The sequence below is a fragment of the Platichthys flesus genome, chromosome 4 (assembly GCF_949316205.1).
Source record: "Platichthys flesus chromosome 4, fPlaFle2.1, whole genome shotgun sequence".
In the NCBI taxonomy this organism is placed as follows: Eukaryota; Metazoa; Chordata; class Actinopteri; order Pleuronectiformes; family Pleuronectidae; genus Platichthys; species Platichthys flesus.
Genome location: NC_084948.1, coordinates 18,621,632 through 18,641,290, shown reverse-complemented (window position 1 = coordinate 18,641,290; position 19,659 = coordinate 18,621,632). Strand labels below are relative to the sequence as shown.

General features: G+C 43.6%; 1 protein-coding gene across 1 annotated transcript in view; it reads left to right on the top strand.

The window, feature by feature from the left end:
• Positions 1-1,429: 1,429 nt before the first annotated feature.
• Positions 1,430-19,659, top strand: part of map3k10 (mitogen-activated protein kinase kinase kinase 10) — a 29,229-nt gene continuing 10,999 nt past the window's right edge. Inside the window, exon 1 of the mRNA XM_062385916.1 lies at positions 1,430-4,178. Within this exon, the coding sequence (XP_062241900.1) occupies positions 3,176-4,178 (1,003 nt within the window). The 5' untranslated portion in view covers positions 1,430-3,175. The remainder of the gene's footprint in view (positions 4,179-19,659) is intronic.

The following is a 19,659-nucleotide window of genomic DNA, read 5'->3' as shown; positions in this document are numbered from 1 at the left end:
AACAGCCACAAGGAGAAATGGATTGTTGTAAAATGTTCCACATATTCGTTTAAACAAAGTAAGGTCTCCAAACAAAGAAGCAAAAGTATCTATTAAAGAAAAAATGGAACAAAGAAGCAAGAAGTATTTCAGACCTTATAGGTCCTGCTCAGATACCGCAAACCCTTGAGAACTTAGTATCAAATACTACCTTAGAACACTTAAAAAAATAAATAGGCCAATGAACCATCAGTGGAAACTCTGTGTCTCACCCGTTAGACACCAGGGGTCAGTATAGCTTAAAATTTGATAGTTGTGAATACTATACTGTACTTTTCCTTAATAACCCAGTGACTCATTCTGTAAATTGCAATAAAATCCTGACACTGGCAATTTCTTCCCATAAATGTACAAATACATTAAAGTCAAGAACACTATTACACTGTAACATGCTGCCCAGTTGCTACTCCAGGTTCCTGTGTATTGTTTTCTTCCACATCAGTGTGCACATGACCATCCACCGTGTCATGTCGTTACAAAATCTAAGCAATTATATTTCCACCACTTTATGTTGTGCTTGCATGAAAGAAAGCTCCAGCTCCTTTTTGAGTAATAATTTAAATCAAATAAATCGAAATAAAGAACACTACATTCACTATTCTTGACCTTTAGCAACTTACCACATGAGGAAGAAAAAAGAAGCATATAACGCTGGTTATATAAAATATGGCTCCATTATTACATTTACATGCTGCAATGATGTAGCCTTAAGGTATGAAACATGAAAGGAACAAATAATGGTCTAAAATAAGATAATGCGCCTGAAATCAGGAAATCTTATATACTGCCAAAATAAATCCTATTCCTCATGGACGTCTAATTTTCTGCAAATTTTGGTAAGAAATCGAGCATGTTAAAGCCCTCAAAAAGCCAATTCATTTGCCTGAAAAAATTATAATAATAATCCTTACAATTTCAATAGGGCCTCACTGTCTGTCAGTGCCTGTCAGTGCTCGGGCCCTCAATATATAAAGCTTATATTACACTGTATTTAATACAAACACAATTGTATTTAAAATTGTGAAGCTTAAAATCAAAGTACTTCAAATTTATATTCGAGTACTCTATTCGAGTAAATGTACTTGATTATTTTCCTTCGTATTACCTTTATTATTTTTATAATGCTAGTTATATCAGCTGCCTGATGTAGGTCAGCAGGCGATACCCTCGACACTACATTTCCCACCATGCACCAGCGCGGTCTCAGCGTGTCACCCAGTCTCCACCCTTCGCACTGATCTGCACACACTCGCTGGGCGGAAGTGGGGAGACGAGCCCGTTCATCTCCACAATCCAGATTGTTCGTACATCAATGAAAGCTGCAGCCCTCGCTTGCTCGCGTCATGTGAACGGAGCACCAGCGTGTTTGGATGCGGAGTCAGCCCCACACACACTGACAGCTCGGTAATGTCACGCCTCACAGGAGGAGGAAGAGCCTGTTTCGATGCGATGGAGCCGCGGACAGCTGGCTGAACAGCGGCCGCAGCGCAGGGACAACCCGGAGAGGTTCACGTGACGCCGGATCGGGATACTGACGTTTGGTTTCGGTCCGTTCTGGTCCTTGTTACTCGGATGCAACCACACGCCCATGCGATGCTCTCGGTGGATGTCTCTGCTGTCAGAGTCCAGGTTCGGTTATTATAGTAAATGCAAAGTGTTAGAATAAACAAAGCGGCTGTGGTGGAAGACGCCAACTGGGACTGGATACTACAACTATAACCTATAAATAACGTTATTATTATTATCATGTGGTGTTGACCCTTTGATACAGACGACATGGAAATGGATTGGAGCTCTTCTTCATCGCATGATAACACTGTAACGCTGCTGCTGCGATGCCTCCATGCAAACCTTCACTGACTTTATTCTCCGCCTTATTTACACCGTGCGACTGTTTCGGTTGTGGACATTTATAAATTGACACCTTCTCCTGCACGATACGATTGATGGACTGATTGATTGATTGATTGATTGACTGATTGACTGACTGATTGGTGATCTGAAACTACAATGCGTGCAGTGAGAGCAACAGGATAATAAGCAGAACTGGCAGCATCCCTTCACCACTGCAGTTTCTCCTCCAGTCAAGGACCCGTCTCCATCTCTGATGTAGCCCGGCAGAGGCAACTGAAGCAGGCCGCTGCACACACACACGCAGGCGGGTAAGCTGTGCCCAGACCCGGCTGGATGCTGGACGAGGTGCCCCTTTGCAGCTCTGTAGCGCCGGATACCTGCCACCCTGCCTGCGCCTGCTTTCTCTAATTCACTTCCCAGCTGGCTCAAAATGGATGGGGCCTATTGGTAGAGACTATTCGGGGACGCTGAACCGGCTCCGTGCATGCAGGATATAGCCCCGACCGGCTCGGGCTCGTCGGGATAAACGCAGCATATAGAGGAGGAAAAACGCCTCATAATCACGGAGATGGCAGGCGGGGGAGGTGCGTCTACTCCGGGCTGGATGAGAAATAATGAGGACCCTTGCCCAGAGGATTTCACCCAGCTCACGCGCAGACTGCTGTTTTTATTGGCCCCATAAATAGTCTATATTCCATACTGGGATTAATCCTACCATCAGAGTGTCTCTATGGCTCTCAAAGTCAAGACACACTAGTTTTCAATGGGATGAGGTTGTGTTTTTTAGACTAAGAGGTTCAAAGATGTAGCTTTTGTTAAATTCCTAGCAATGTAGGGAATCCATAATAAGTATGCAACTGTTTTTTTAAACTCTGGATTTGTCTCTGTGATCAGGACCTCTTCACACTGACGGTTTCTTTCCAAAGGAATCGACCGGACCTGCTGCTTCTTAGATAAACACGTATCCACTATCTACTGTTAAAGGACTCCATCGTGGAAACAATCAATGAGGTTTCCGCGGGGGTTACACTCATAGATCTGCTCTGCTCAGAGTCATTGTTTGACCTGATGTACATTGTCCCTAAATGAACTTGCCTTTGGGGATACATGTTACTTACACACTGCATAGCAACAGCAGAGAAGCAACCAGGGACAGGATTTGGCACAGGTTCAGCAGAGAGATGTGGTGATGGGGGGGAGCAGTTTCAGCTCTCTGATCCTCTGATCCCCTCTCCCCCCCGCTGGTGGTCGAGGACACGTCGTCTCAGTCAATGGGCTCTGTATGGATTTTGTGCCTAAGTTGACAGTGGACAGGCCGACAGCGTCAAAGAGCAGCCAGGCCACCATGAACCCATACGGGAAAGCGGGCAGCAGAGCAGCCCCCATGTCCTGCACCAGCTGTGGGGGCTCCTGCTCCCCACCTCCCCCCGGCCTAATCCCGCCTGGGCCCCCCTATACTACCTCCTCTTCATCCTTCGTGCCCCTGAATATGACCCCGCCACCGCCAATGTGTCCGGCTCCAGTTGTCCAGGTGGAGAACGGCAGCAGCTGGAACTCCTCCACCATCTCTTCGTCTGGCTCCCCAGACTCCCACCCTGGTCATCGTTGTGGAGCCAACAACCCCAACCTCTACTGGACGGCAGTGTTCGACTATGAGGCCACAGCAGATGAGGAGTTAACCCTGCGACGTGGGGACCTCCTCGTGGTTCTCTCTAAAGACTCCAAAGTGTCTGGGGACGAGGGTTGGTGGACAGGTAAGATCCAGGACAAGGTGGGTATCTTTCCAAGCAACTACGTCACGAAAGGGGACGCTTCCAGCTACCAGCAGCTGACCGCAGGGGGGCTGGTGGCAGGTGGGGTAGGGGAATGCCCCTTGGAAGTGGACTTCTCAGAACTGCTCCTGGAGGAGGTGATAGGAGCTGGTGGATTTGGGAAAGTATACAAAGGAGTGTGGCGAGGAGAGGAAGTGGCTGTAAAGGCTGCTAGGCAGGACCCTGATGAGGATATCAGTGTCACAGCCGAGAGCGTGCGCCAGGAGGCCCGGCTGTTCTGGATGCTCCAGCACCCTAACATTATTTCATTGCGTGGTGTCTGCCTGGGTGAGCCCAACCTGTGCCTAGTGATGGAGTACGCCCGAGGAGGGGCTCTGAACCGGGCCCTGGCTGGAAAGAAGATTCCTCCGAGGGTTCTGGTGAACTGGGCGGTCCAGGTTGCCACAGGGATGGACTACCTGCACAACCAGGCCTTCGTATCAATCATCCACAGAGACCTGAAGTCCAGCAATAGTAAGTACAGCAAACAAGTGTCAATTACCTTCTCTGTAAATAATAATATACGTTTATAATGTGCCATTGTTAAAGTTATATGATGTTTATTTATAGGGTCAAGGGTCAGAAATATTTTCAATTGTACCAACCCTCAATTCTTAGCAGAGGGACCTTGGATGGGACATTTTCAGGAGTTCTCAGCCATATGTCATGGTTTTCATCAGTTGTCATAAAGATGTTTAAGTTGTTATCACATGACTGAAATGACTGCAGGTGGTAGCATTTGGATGGGAGATTGAAACTCACCTGACCTCAATGTACCAGAAGGAGTAATAAAATTAGGGTAAGGGTACAAAGCTGTTGTGGTGGAAGATGCAAAGTGGGACTGGCTACTACAACTATATCCTATAAATAATACATGTACTCTGTGGATATGTAATATTGACCGAAATATGACAAAAACTATTCAGCAAAACACTAAATATAGATGTGGTGTCCAAGTTGTGGTATTTTCTTAAGAGATTTACACTCGGTTGACAAGATATAATAACTGAGAATATTGAAGGCGCTCTCAGCTCCTATAAGCATGGTAAAGATTAAGCTAAAACCAAGTATGGGACCGGCAGACAAGCTGTTACCAAAGATGAACTTACCATCTCCTGGCTGTAACTACATATTCACCGCACAGATATTGACATGGTATCGATGTGTTTATAAAACAATTGGCAAGAAAGAGATTCATTTAAAATGGAAAATTCTCAGCACAGATAAATAATTTATGGTATTTGAGATTAGGTGACAAAACTCAGATAATAAATGTACCTTCTACAAGTAATAAATGTGTTTATAAACAGTTGTAAAAAGTGCAATATGTTGCTGGATGGAATAATTGTCCTACTAAGGATATTTGAGCTGTTTTGCGGTCTGGAGGCTTGATGTGTGGTCACAGTTATTACTTTGTTAATGCAGTGACTGCCAGATACAGTATGACAGATAAGTGGGTATAAATATAAAAACGTTAACCAATGACTTTATAAAACATAGTCATCGAATTCAAGGGCACAAAGTGAGGGTTTAGGACTCCAGCTGCTACTTAAATTGAGCACAGCGGGTATGGCTTCAGTCCTGGAGAGCTGGTCCATCTCTGCCATATTTTCCCCAGTCATCTCTTTCTATGCAACTCCTCCTGCCTCTCCTCCTCCTCCTCCTCCTCCTCTTCCTCCTCCTCCTCCTCTTCATCCTCAAGGAGAGCAGTTCTGCTCTGCAACTCACTGTGCTATTTTTGGTCCTTTGTGCTACTTGCTGTTTAAAGACGCAGTTGCAGTTGTTGGTGCATCAAAGAAGTAATACACAGTGCGCATCTTAAGTGCATTTGTATATGCTTGTGTGTGCAGGTCAGACTATGTGTGTTTATTCCTACTGACATGAGTGATGGGGGAGGGAGTGTTCAAATATGGGTGGAGTGTGCAGGATGCTGCCTAAAGGCCTTTTAAAGAGGGAGACAGCCGGAGTGAGTGGAGCTTAAACACACTCACAGCTGATCTGCTGAAATGTCTCCTAATCTTCAGCCTCTCTCTGTCTTCTTGAGTCTCCACCTTTTCAAATGTGCACACCCAGCTCCCATCGCCTCCCTGTGTGGCTCTCACTGTAACGATGAGCGATCAGATGCGTATTGGATGGCAGAGCCTTGGCAACAACACCACAACGCTGCCTTACCATGGTGACATGGGCACTGCTTCTGTGTCACTGAGTCATACGGCTGCCAGCCGCTGTCAGCTGCTGCACAAAATGTCAGTCCCCCCATTTAGAGTATTGTCTGTGTGAAAATAGCAGCTGAGGAAATGCAGGAAGGCTTCAGGAAGGGGTTCGACCCTGTGTTCCCCTGAACCATAAATCTTACTGGAAATGTGTGGGTGCTAATCGTTAAGGACGATTAGCACTCACACTCACACTGAGGGATGTTTGCATTAGCCTGGCGATGCCCAGGAGGAAGCATCAGAGGAAAGTGAGACAGAGGAGAGAAGTAGCGAGTGAAAGGATTGTGAGAATAACAGGGTGAAGAATAGATCAGGTTGTGGGGAGAAAAATAGGCTCGGGGAGCAGAGAGAGTGGAGCTGCATGGAGCCAGAGAGGAGACTGATGGGAAAGAACAAGAGAAGCAGCGCGTGGGGGATAAACAGCGGTTCATCTCAGTTTAGGATTACACCTCAGCTCATTGTCCAGGTGCGCTGGTCTCAGGTGTCCTCTTCAAACTGCCGACCACTTGGCATCAGTGCTGTTGCAGAGCAGGGCCCCAAGCTCCTCCTCTGTCTTCCATCAGCCGGTTCCTTCGCTCAGTAAACAGTCTTCCATGTCCCACTAAGAAATTCATCGCGGCAAAACGTGAGACACTGCTGCTCTCACAGTGAGCATGTGTTTGAAGCTACTACAAACATTTCTACAACTCAGTAGTTTTATTTTTGACTCAGCTCAGACACTTTCTTCTAAATTTATCCCATCCCGGGTTGACGTTTCTCAAGGTGTGTCTGCAGTGAGCACGTGTGACTCTGTGTGTTACTCACAGCGGCGAGTGACTGTAGCAGTTTGTGCACGGGGGAATAATCTGATTACGATGACCTCCTTAGAGTGATGTCACAGCATGTTCGTGGGTTGTCAGGTCACTGCCCCCGTGGACATGCCTTACCTGTCACCCTGATCCTGGATCAGCCTCCAGTTTCTCAAGCATAGGGCACCGGTTGTCCTCGATGGCTCATTTGACACACGGGATTAAAGCTAGCAGCGAGGATCACTGTAGACATAATAGATACGCTGTAGTGATATGAGGGAGAGACGAGGCCTGCCATTGTCATCATTGATTAATTTGAGTGATCAATCACTGAGCTGGGGAATAAGGTCAGAGTTGACATTAGTGTTTGTTTGATCAGCAACCCTAAAGATATTCAGATTATTATCATGAAATACTATGAAGACATTTGAGAAAATGAAACCATTTCTTTAGCATTTCAGTTTATCAACACATTTTTAGTTGTTGACAGATTTGGGGTAACGTTATAACCCATCCATCTATGATCGATACCACTTATCTTTCTTTAAGGGTGCGGGGGACAGGATCACAAGAGACAGAAACAAACAATCATTCACACTAACATTCACACCTACAGACCCCCATCTGCATGTATTTGGACTGCTGGAGGATTACAGAGTACCCAGAGAAAACCGAAACAGACATAGGGAGAACATACCACATAGCCCTATAGCCTAAATGATATCTTTTCATAATTTTAAGAATGCTTAACAATTATTTACGACAATTAAATTATCCTCAAGTGCGTTATATAGTTGAATTGATGAATGTAATCAATGCATCTGCATCCATTCTCCAAATAAATAACACTCAATTGGCAAACTCCAACATTTCCTTTGAAAGCACCAAGAGTCATCTTGATAAGCGGCTTTGTTTGTATTTCTCAACCTGAAATATTTCTGCCTGTAGTCATCCGTGACTCAGCGCCACTTGAGAACGTTTATGACTGGTTACTTATTTGTTTGAGCATTTTAACTTTAACTGCACGGTGACGGATGTCTTTGAAAAGTAAATGACCTGTGACAAAGGTCTAAGCCAGCGGGTCCTTGTGACTGGTTATTTATGAATCAGTTGATTTAGTTTAATCTTACAGATCACACAGTTAATGATCAATTCAAATTCCATCTTTAATCCTGAATAAATTGTGTAGTTGCAACAAATCAAACACAGACATCTATTTGAGCTGAGCAGGTCTTGAGCTTGAAAACAGCAGTCGTCCAAACAGCCTCAAGTCAAGGTTGATGATGTTTTTCTGGATCTTTCAACCCTGTTGCACATTCCTCATTCTGGTCTATTGATTTACCTTTAAATCAACACCAAGGAGACGTCTACAGCTTCATGGCAGCTCAGAAAAACAAAGTTAGATTAAAAGCAGGAGTAAGAAGCGAGTAGGTGGACGTTGAGTGGACACATTTGTTTAAAATCCTCGGCCAGGACTTTAAAACCGAGTCGTGTTTCCTTTAAATTCTCTGAGAGTCATTGTCGCCTCATGTGGAGCTCTGCAGAGGCGGAGTGTCGGCTGCAGGTAAGACAATCCAGGTGAGCCGATCACCTGATGCCAACAACAACCAAACCGCCCATATCTGAACCTGTAGCCTGACACTGACTCACTGTGGACATCCATGTACATACAACATATAACCAATGTTTGTCTTGTTATTCAGTTATTAGTTATTAAAACAAAGCAATGTCGATGTTTGAGGTAGTGTTATTGTTTGAGATGAAGGTTTCTTTGACGCTAATGGTGAATGCAGAGGCTAATAGACCCACACAATAAAGACTGAGTGAGGTTGACATAATCTGCTGTTTTGACTGCTGCAGCTTCAAATGGAAGCCATGTTTACACAGTCAACACTCATCTGAATAGTGGGAGCCATGTATCTCGAAGCAGGCTCGCCAAGTGTGCCGTAGACTCCCAGTGTGGAAATGGCAAAGCACGAAAAAAGACAAATCAATATAGTGAAGCTATCACTTATTAGGCCTTCTTTGTATTTTCTGTTTGTCAACGTGTGAAAGTTGCAACAATGAAATCAGCAGCAGGGTTGCGAGTGGTGTAATAGCTACTTAACAGATTAGCAAGGCGAGATATGGTCATATAGTGGCTGTCGCTGAAAAGCCTGCGTCTGGCCATTCGTGTGAGAATCTGAGAGTGAGTCTGTTGAGGAAAGGATTAGAGCGGTGGCCAGTGCTGGCTGCTAATCCCCCAGAGAGACGGAGCGGTGGAGGCCGAGACTGTGACTAACTGGACTAGTGCGAGCTAGCAATGGGAGCAATGGGGCACGAATAGAGGGGAAGAGACCAGTATCGTGTATTTCAGGAATGATATTTATGGATATGGTTTTGCAGGTGTCATTTTCTATTGATTAAGGTTAATTAATAGGTTTCATTCTTCGGTGAATCTCCCTTTAAGAAACATTGATAAAGCAGCTGGGCTGTGTGTTCATGATGCTTCGTTCAGTTCTGACCATTCAGCAACTCTGGTCTCATACTTTCTGCCTCTCTCCTGTGGTGAAGGCTCCTCTTCAACTGTGACAAATTTGAATGATGACAGACAGTATTAACTCTGTTTCTGTTCTGTCTATGTGATACCCTCCTCTTCTTCACCTCTCCAGTAGATCTCTTCCTCAACACTCCTGTTCTGTTCATCAGAGCGAGGCAGTCACCCCATGTCAACACAATTACTAGCACACGCATATACACACACAGAGACACGCAGTCATGCTAACGCTGCAACAGAGCAACAATGACCCCATTCTCACACAGCAGCCCAAGACAGAGCAAGAGCAGGGCGCACAATGGCAGGAGTCACTGCAGGGGGGATTGGAGGGGGGGGGGGGGGGCTGCGGGATAGGAGATATAGAGGCAGTGACGGGCGACTGTAGGCTGGGAGCGAAGGATGGAAGCAAGGCAGGATGGGTACAGAGGAGGAGGGAATGCGCTGGCTGCAGAGAACCCCCTGGAGGCTCGGCTAGGAGAGGGAATGGAGAGATGGATGGGGGAGGGAGGGAGGAACGGACAGGGAGAAGTGTAAGGCAAGTTTGATTGGAGGTCAAACCATTCTTCTTTCTCAGCTACAGATTAAGGTTAACGTCCATGATGGAGTGTCGGTTGCACTTTCACTATCTGCGTCTGTCTGAGGCCTTTGCTGAAGGCCTCATTACACCGATAGTGTCAAGTACACGTATAACAGTTACAACCATATGAAGATCAGCACATGTAATAAGTAATATTACTATTTTGCTGATGTTAACCTCAGTTATTATATAATGTAATGTATATAATATTTCTGCATGCTCTTGTGCCCATCTTGAAATTCAACTCAGGTTTATTATTGTCACGTGTCCTGAGGAACTCTTTAGAAATTACTGACTAAATCATCATATGATGAGCAATAAAGCAAGACATGATGAAATATTAGCATGCTAAAGGAAGATAACAAACCTGCTAAACATTATACCTACTGAAGATTAGTATGAGTCCCTGTGAGATTGTTATCATGCTGACAGGAGGATTTGGCTCAAAGTCCATCGTCACAGAATGTGTGGCTGCACAAATCTTTCCCAGAATGCAGCGATTAGAAAAGCAAAAACCATAGAGCAGTAATATTAATGTTTATCTGGGAGAGATTTGTTGTATTTTGTATTTATCCAGAAAAGACTTCTCATGTCATTTTGAGATTCAGAATCTCTCCCGCTGCTCCGACAGCTTCAACTATAAAAATTCAGGTTTTGGTGTCACTCCCCCATCGACGATTCTCCAGTACTTAATATAAGACTCACAGTTTAATTCTATCAGCTGCCTCAAACGACCGGAACATAAGACAAATACCTCTAGACATAATATACAGTACAGTTCTTTACAGTGAGTAAGGGCTGATCTGAGTGTTTCTTGACTTGTCATCTCCATTTACTTACAAGCTGCACCCATGTTAAATAGAAGCCGGCTTTCTGGAATGTCATGAAACGATATTCTGGGAAATGGAGAGAACCAGTCACTGCAGTTCACTCAGCCATGTCGTGCAGGTGGAAGGGACATTGCAGTGCTTGATCAGAACTCCAGTCTATCAGAGGGAGGATTGTCCGACGGCCTTTGGACTGTGGCCGCTGCTCGGGCAGCGTGTGAACTCAGCCACACCGCTAACAGATGTCTGAATCACCTCACTGATAAAAAAAACGCTGCCGATGTTCAGTCTGTCTCAGTGAGAGACAGCTGCAGTGCCACCCGTCGATGGCTGGGCTGCATGATAATGAATACACATGCATGTGCCCACACACACACACACACACACACACACAATGACAACGTTCTCCACTTGTCAATAAAAAGTTGATTTGAGGCCAGTCAACAGCAATGATTTCCTGCCCTGTTTACAACATGTTGCTGTACATCATGAAGCTCATACACAGCTGAGCAACAGTTTGAGGTATAAACACATCACATTGATGTAGGTTTTCAACATACACACCAGTTACATGTACATGGACACCAGTATTCTGATGTATACTTTTACTCCACAACATTTGAGTTGAGTTCATTAGCATAGTCAGATTAATAATTTGTAATATAATCAACAAGTGATATGATTGTGATGATTCTTATGGGTTCAGATGAGTCTTTCTGATCCCCCGTGGAGTATTTGACAAATCAATCATCAGTAAATAAAGTCATTACTTTTATTTTGTAATTATTATGATCAAAGGGAGGTGGGGTAAGAGAGTATTTGCTCAGAGGCCTTATCTCACAATGGTAAGTCAAATGAATGAAAGCTCCTGGGTTCATCTAGTTAACTGAATCACACAGAATGTAGCAGGGTCGTCCCTGGGTCATGACCCACCCCTCCACCATAAAATTTCATAGAAATTTGTTCAGTTGTTTTTGAGTAATCCTGCAGACAGACAGCAATGAAAACATAACCTCATGTGCTCTATTTATAAATTATAAATACTTCTTTTACCACTTTACACGATTGCATGCAAACATGCTGCACACCAGTGGATTATATAAATGTGCCGTATTTGCATAAAAAGACAGACAGCTGGAACATCTTACAGCCTACATCAGGCTGCGTCTTTTCTCAGCATCGCCTCAAGCTCACCTCAGCTCTTAAGTTAGAAGAGAGGTCATCTGTAATTAAAGTCTACATAGCCTGAGGGGGAAAGCAACTCATGGAGATCAACAGGAACAGATCTTTAGGACCTTTTTCTTTACTAATAAACGTTCTGCAGAAGGGCGAACACAGTGTCGCTATTTGTTTCTGACAGTAAGAAAAGCACATGGGGGCAAACACTATACATTTCAGCAGACAAAGTGCTCAACACAGTCATAGACACGCTTCCATTGGAACCTCCTGGGCTGCTGTATGTGCAGTGGCTGTCAGAGGGTCATTGTTGTTTGCCAGCAGCCTGGCACGGAGAGTGGGCAGCCAGGCCAAGCAGAGAAGGCGCGGGGTGTCCCCCGAGCCAAAGGTCCTGCACCCACTTTCATGGTGGAGTCGAGCAGAGGACACTTGAGCCAGACAACAGACAGTACATTGCATGTTGGGAGCATGTTTGGAGTGTGTGAATACCAGAGTCGATTCCAGAATGTGATGTTTTATTCAATGTGGACATTCACCACTGGAGATATTTGACGTATGAACATGTTTGTCGTTTAGTGCACATGATTTGGTTCAGAGCCGACACCAGCCGAGGTTATGAATATGAGATGAGGTAAAAGCACATGGAACAGACAAAGACTGCTCAGGTTTATGATGCTTCAGTGTTTTATCAAGCAGATCTTCTACAGCCACATGTCAGATTTTCTCTCTTCTAACTATAGAATGAGGAATATGTCTGTCTGTCCACCCGTCGTTCTCTTCTTCAATAATGTAGACAATCACTCTTCTGATGAACTCCAAACGTGACAGTTGTGTAGCTCAGAAATCAAGAAAGTGGTCAGACTTTTATATTTATTTAGAAAATAATAGTGAGGAAACTTCGGGCCAAGCAATCTGTCCTGATACAGACAGGCAAATTTTCCACCAGTTAAAAGAGTGACCAGGCTTAAACGTATAATGATTGTGAAAACAAAATTGTGCTCCCTACTTTGAACAAAGTGTCTCTTTATACGAAACAGAAAAAAGAAATTGTTGCAATGACTGAATTGACAATGGTAGGTTAAACGATGATGATTACTTTGAAGAAGAACCAAAACATACAAACATGTTTTCTCATAGCAGAGCTTTTTACCTTTTACATACAGACAGACTGATAGATGGATATATGGATAGATGGATAGATGGATAGATAACATACATGTCATTGATTGAGCCTTTATCAGAGCATGATACTCAGCATCTTAAATTTCATGAAATGGCAAATAATAGAGCCAATTCTGACCCATTAAGACATGACACGATTTAACAAATCAAATATATTTAGTCATATAAGATATCATTATATTAATATAAGGATGAGTTATTTGTCCAAGTTCCCATGTGCGTTTTGTTAATTATTAGTTAGTGTTACCTGTTGCTTGATCGTAGCTTTAAGTCGGCTACAGCATATCATTTTGAAGGCTGAAATAACTGGGAGCAATGCCAAAAGACAAGTATATTAAATAGATAAAATAAAAGACTGGAGGAAGGAGTGGTTCTTCTTCTACTGCTACACCAAAATGTAATTTGTCAACAACACACATTCGGATTGGTTGGATATGTAAATGTCGGAAGGAAAAAAGGACCTGTGAAATTCGGCTGCTGATGTGAAAGCTTGGATTGACTGGATGCAGTCTGCAGTCTGAATAATAAATACGTGCAGATTCATTACATGGAGCGAACCTTTACTTACGCCCCTTAATCCAGAAAAGTGCTGAATATCTGAAATTGTACGATTAACAGTTTTGGCTGCTTGCAATTTGTCAAACTAAAGGAGTCATGACATTCCCACAGTGGAAGTACTGTGCATTTTTTATCCCACCTACACACACACACACACTTATAGATACGCACTCCATGCAAAAACAGTGCAGAGAAAGCCGCTTCATTTAATACCAGCGTCTCTTCTGCCTGGTCACACGAATCTGGCAGCTGCGTTTGTGTGGAGACAAAGTGAATGGCTGCAGGGTGAAACTGTGCCACTGTGTGGCTCAGGATTAGAGCCGTGATGGCCTGTGGTTGTACAAGTCAAGCCAAGCCGGGGTATCAATGACATGGGGGCATACACACACTACAACCTCGGTATCAAAGTACGGAGGAGCGGCAAGAAACATGGTGATTAAATGTGAGTTGAATAGAGGGTTGTTTATGTGCTGAGAGTCTCTGAATGTAGCTGATGTGTTAAATTTATGTTTTATCTATGGAGCAGATTCTCTACTCATAAGTTTTTATGGGTAAGATCATAAAACAGATGGAAACTGGATGTTTTAGTAGAGGAACATCAGTGCTGTGTCTATACGCTGTAAAAATAATTTATTTGACATTTATATACTGTTTTTAAAGTAACTTTAGTGTGAATGAAGGAAAGTAGAAAGGAAGGAAGGAAAGAAGGAAGGAAAGAAGGCAGGAAGGAGGGAAGGAAGGAAGGAAGGAAGGAAAAAAAGAAAGAAAAATATAAAAAGGATGGATTTAAGGAAGAGAGTGAGAGACAAAGAAAGATACGAGAGAAGGCAGGAAAGAAGGAATGAATGAAGGGAGGGAGTGAAAGAACGAAAGAAAGAGAGAGAGAGATATGAAAGAAAGGATGAAGACAGAAAGAAAGAAGAGTGAAAGATTGGAAGGAAGTATGAGAGTGTGAGACAAATAAAAGAAAGTTCTCGTGCCTCCTCTTCTCCGTGTTTCTTGTCTTTTCTTACCCTCTCTCCCTTTTTTGGCTGCGTCTTCCCAATATTTCACTTTCCTCCTCTGCCCTCGTTTCTGCCTCTCTCGTCTCTCTTGTCATCTCTGTCCCTCTCTTTCTTCCTCTTCATCTTCTGTCTCCCCTCCCCCACCTCTCATCCTCAAACTCCCCCCTCCACCACCACCTCCACCTCCTCATCCCACATTACATACACACAATCTCCCCACCTCTCAGTTACTCCCTGTTTTTTTTGTTTTTTTTGACTCCCACCCACCCTCATGGTCTCTTCTTCCATTTCTTCTCCCCGGTGTGCTGTGATGGTAGCCAGGCTGGCGACAGCTGCAACAGCAGACAGTCAGGCAGTGGGCGCTGGCGGGAGGGTAAGAGGGGATGACAATGAGGGGGGAGAAAGAGGGGATGCAGGGATGATGAGGCCGTCATGAAGCAGTAGGGTGGGAGTGGGTTGTTACTTTTTTGTTGGCAGAGGTTTTAATCTTTGAAGAAACAGAGACGAGTACGTCGAGGCCTGCGGGGTGAGGGAGGGAGGCGGGGACTGGCTGCTCAGCCTCCCATGGGCCTGAATCTCATCTGTGTTGATGCACCATCGTCTGGCTTCCGTGTCAGTCACGCTGCTGTATCTCTCTGTCACACTGACGGGCTCGGAGACAGACGGCTGGAACCGGCACAGAGGTGCTGGTGTTGCACCTGAGCAACCAGCAGCTCTCCAGGAGCAGGGAGATGTTTGGGGGGGGGAGGCGTCAGGGGAGAGTGTCTGCGGTTTGTTGGAACACTGTGCCTGATTCGCTGACTAGGCGCCGTGGTAACAGCTGTTCCACCCTGCAGGCTTCACCTGTTCCTGGACGAAGGGCAGGAGGCGGAGCAAAAAGAGTAGATGGGGGAAAGAGAAGGAGAAGAAAAAGCTACTGTTAAAAATATGGAAAAAAAAGAAATTGGTTATTCCAAGTTTTAGTTTCTAGTTTTTATTTTCAGTGGACTTCAGTTGAATTGAGTTAAATTAATCAATTCCTTAAAATAGGATCTTAAACAAATACATTCCCAGCATGCATTGTATCAGAGAAAACAGATAGTATGTCTCTCATACAAGATGTGTACATATAAGTGTCTCTTTTCATGATGATGAAAACTACTCTAACCATGATGCAGGTATTCTGAATACAGTATCAGATCCTCTGTGTGACAGACATGAACAGAACAACGGTGGAGCATTGGGTCTGGACATGTTCCAGAGTTTGCCTCTCACATATGAATAACGCAGGACATTATCTAGGTCAGATGCATTCAAGAAAGTTTCTGGAACATTCAGATGATTGGTGGCACCCAAAGTGCATAAAGGAGGCAGGACATGACGTTTGAATTCCACTGTGGAAAACACAGTCCCTGCAACTTGTTTAAGAATTTAGGCATCTGCCTTTACCACCAAAAGTGATTCCAAGTTGACATATATGTCAGGTTCTTCTGTGTCTATGGCTCCTTCTTTCATCCTGAGATATTTAAATTTTTCCAGTTTCTCCTCTGTCGCATGTTGGAAATATCATCGACTTGCTCGCTGGGAATTTTCCAAATATTCTCCTGCTGTATTCTGTTGTGGCCGCATTCTGACATTGTTTGGACATTTTGCCGGCGGACTGGCAGAAAGATTTCTGGAAAAATTTCTCAATCAAATGACTCAGACATTTCTTTTTCACATACAGCCCCTGGAAAATGCATGTTTGAAAGCAGCTTCATTGATGGACTTGATCTTTTCACTTGAATCAGGTATAAAGTTGGTGAACACATCTCAGAGAGTAGTCCTGACAGACCTTAGTCTGACCCCAGCAGACCCTCCCATGATAATGAAGACATCACACACGTGGTTCCACAGTGTGAGCAGCACAACTCACCGTGACTGATTTTAACGTGATAAACTAAGAGAGCTTAAAAAGGATCCTCATGGGGGCGTAGATGTTTCTCTGCTCTGAGGCGCCTCCTCATTCCCTGCAACTACCCCCCCTGCCTTTGTTGTCATAACAACAAGTTATAATGACACAGCAGATTGAACTGGTCTGTAACCATAATAACACAAACAGTGAAAGTTACCCCGGCGAAGCATCGTGCTGTCCTCTGTGCTCATGGCAAGTAAGAATAGCTGAAGGAAATTAGGTCACGTACAGATGCTCTGGTCTGTATCTCTCAGCACAAGCACCAGAAAGTCACCACCTACCGCTTCTGACCCAGAATCAGATTCTTCTGTTATGATTTACACCGTGTTCACAAACATAGTTCAAGTGAGTCTGATTTAACCACAGTGTAAATGTTTCCTCATATAAACTAGATTTCAGTTTCTGATATTGATAAGAGTGAAAGTCAGACGTTAGTATCAGCTGTTACAGTGACACGGCTGGTACTTCAGCAGGATCACCGCAGTTAACTAGTATTTGTTATTATCAATTAAACTATATTGTAATGAATGAATGTGCACTGCAATTTTGGCATCAACTGCTTTTAAACCGTTTTTTATTGGTTTTATCGATGTAGTTTGTTTTTTCTATACTTTTTCTTTTTCAGCGTATAATACCTATTGTCTGGAAAGAATTTGTCTGTTTACAGTCACAAATATTGTGTTGTGAATATGACAATAATATATCAATTGTCAAATTTAGGAAATAAATCTAAAAGTAAAATTGTTATAAGCTGAAAAAGACTCAAATACCAAACAATATCCACCACCCGTTAAATGCACCATCCCTGTCTTTAACCACATCCTGTCTGTAAGGTTGAAGGGCAGAGGAAAGATCACAGTCAGCAGCTCCGAGCGCTGACAGGTTGAACCAGCTCCTGATCAGCTGACGGGAGCAGGTAGATCTGTCAGCTGACTGCTCAGGTGACGCCTGAGGCTCCCACAGCTGATTACATGTTCTTTCAGCAGGTATCGTTGTTTACTTAAGGCAGCACAGAGATAACAGCTCTGTGGTTCCATGGAGAGACACTGAAAACAATGGTACACAGTTTTTCTTTTATTTGGTCAGTCTACGTCTTCTAGTTTTATGAGAACAACAAACCGTGGCTCAGTGGGTTTTAAAGACTGCTTTAATTATAGGTAAAGATTAGATTTCATGGCATCAGAGTGAAACAGGACATTTTCTGATAGACTGCATTTTCATGAAAAGTGTCTTTTAGCAAACTACATATTATATGTAATATTTTGATCTTGCTGTATTTTAAGCATTTATTAGAGAAGGGGAAGCACAGAGATGCAACAAAAGTCAAACCTGTTTTTAACTCAAGTATCTCTCTATCATTTCGGTTCGTTCTAATCACAATTGCACAAAAAATACCAAACAGATTTCAATGAAACTCGGTGGAAGGATAAGAAAGAACCCATTAAATGATATCACCGTTTCAGACAGTTTCTATGTTTTCTTTCTTTATCATTTCCATCAATTTCCCAGGAACTAAATCATGGATCTTGATGAAAAACTGATATCTGTGACTGTGACATTTGGTGCAGCTTGACTGGATTTAAGGGCTTTTTTCATTCTAGCTGTCAACAGGATTATTTAAAGATTCTATACTGCTCGCCACGAAATGTTGGGGAGGGTTGGGTCGAGAACCAAGGAAGAGCCCATTAGATGTTTAAGTGGATCCACTTTATTGATCATGGTAAAGGTGGGCGTAGGCCTTGGCGGAGGTATGTACTCTCCGGTGTCCTTTGAGTTCCTGCTCTGTTTAAGTGGTGCTTACATTGCAGTCACCACCCAGCTCCACTTTAGACTTTATTGTTGTCATGTTGGACAATTGCTAATCGGTCATTCATTTATGCTGACGCAGCACTGTACGGTATGTTCTCTTGCTGCCCTGTTTCTGGGACAAACACGTGGCACAGCTTGTTTCTGGTGTCATATTCGATCATGTTTGGGCTCAGACACAAATACCATCACTCTGAAGACCTCCGACTGAATTCCTCTGAGCCGACTGTTGGTTAATGTGTTACCTGGGTTTAATGCACTGTGGAGAATTAGTCAAGTTGAAGCCTCTCTTGCCCGATCACTTGTTTATCAGTGTTTGAACAGTGACTCTGGGGTCAGGGTCCAGGGATGGAGGAATGAACAGCGGGAGGTTAAAGGTTAAACCCACACTGGCTCCCATGAGGCACAGGAACTGCCGCTGCACTGACTCATTTACTAACCCCGACTTTACTATATAGAGTCTTCTCATCCGTGCCGGTGGTTACATCATTGTCCCAGGGTTATAACTACAACAATGTCGGCAAGTGGAAAATCCCACAATAAATGTGTAATTATTATTTGACACCTAGTATTAAAAGTTTAAGGTTAATAAAACACGTCTTTAAATGTAGAAATAAATAGTTTAGCCCCAGTTTGTGCTGTGAAGCTTTGCACTTATTTACATTTGTACGACAGATCGGGCTGTTCCTGCTTCTCTCCGCCACAGGCGTCTAATCAACAGCAAGGGAGTTTTTTTTACTGCGTATTAACTAACTCGTGATACAGATGCTTCATTGTCAAATTTGATTGTATAATTTGAATACATTTTTTATTTTATGCAAGCATGATAGCTTTGGTGATCCCGAAATTTTTAATCCAGCCCCCCATGAGATTAAGATTTCTATTTTTTCAAAACGCGCAAAGCAAATTAAATATTTAATAAGGTCTCGTCTGTACTTTTTATTTATTTCTTATGAGTAAATATTAAACATGTCAAACATTATAGCTGTTTAACATCAATATGCTGACGTTATAACAGAGAGAGAGAGGTGATGCAGCAGTGAGCACTGTCTCCTCATAGTAAGTGTCTGGGTTTGAATGGCTGGAGTAAGATGTTCTCCCTGTGGCTGTGTGGGTTTTAGTCCATAGACATGCAGATTGGTTTAATTGGAGACTCTAAATCGCTCTGTGTCAGCCCAGTGTCTGCTGGGATGAGCTCCAGCCCTCTGCGATCCTCAAAGAATAAGTGCTTCAAATAAATAGATTTTTGACCACAGATTTGATCCATCGCTTTGAAGCATCACAGCCTCACAGAGCTGCTTCTGTGGCTGTAAACATGTCAATCCGTTATTTACATTCATATATCTCTGGTTATT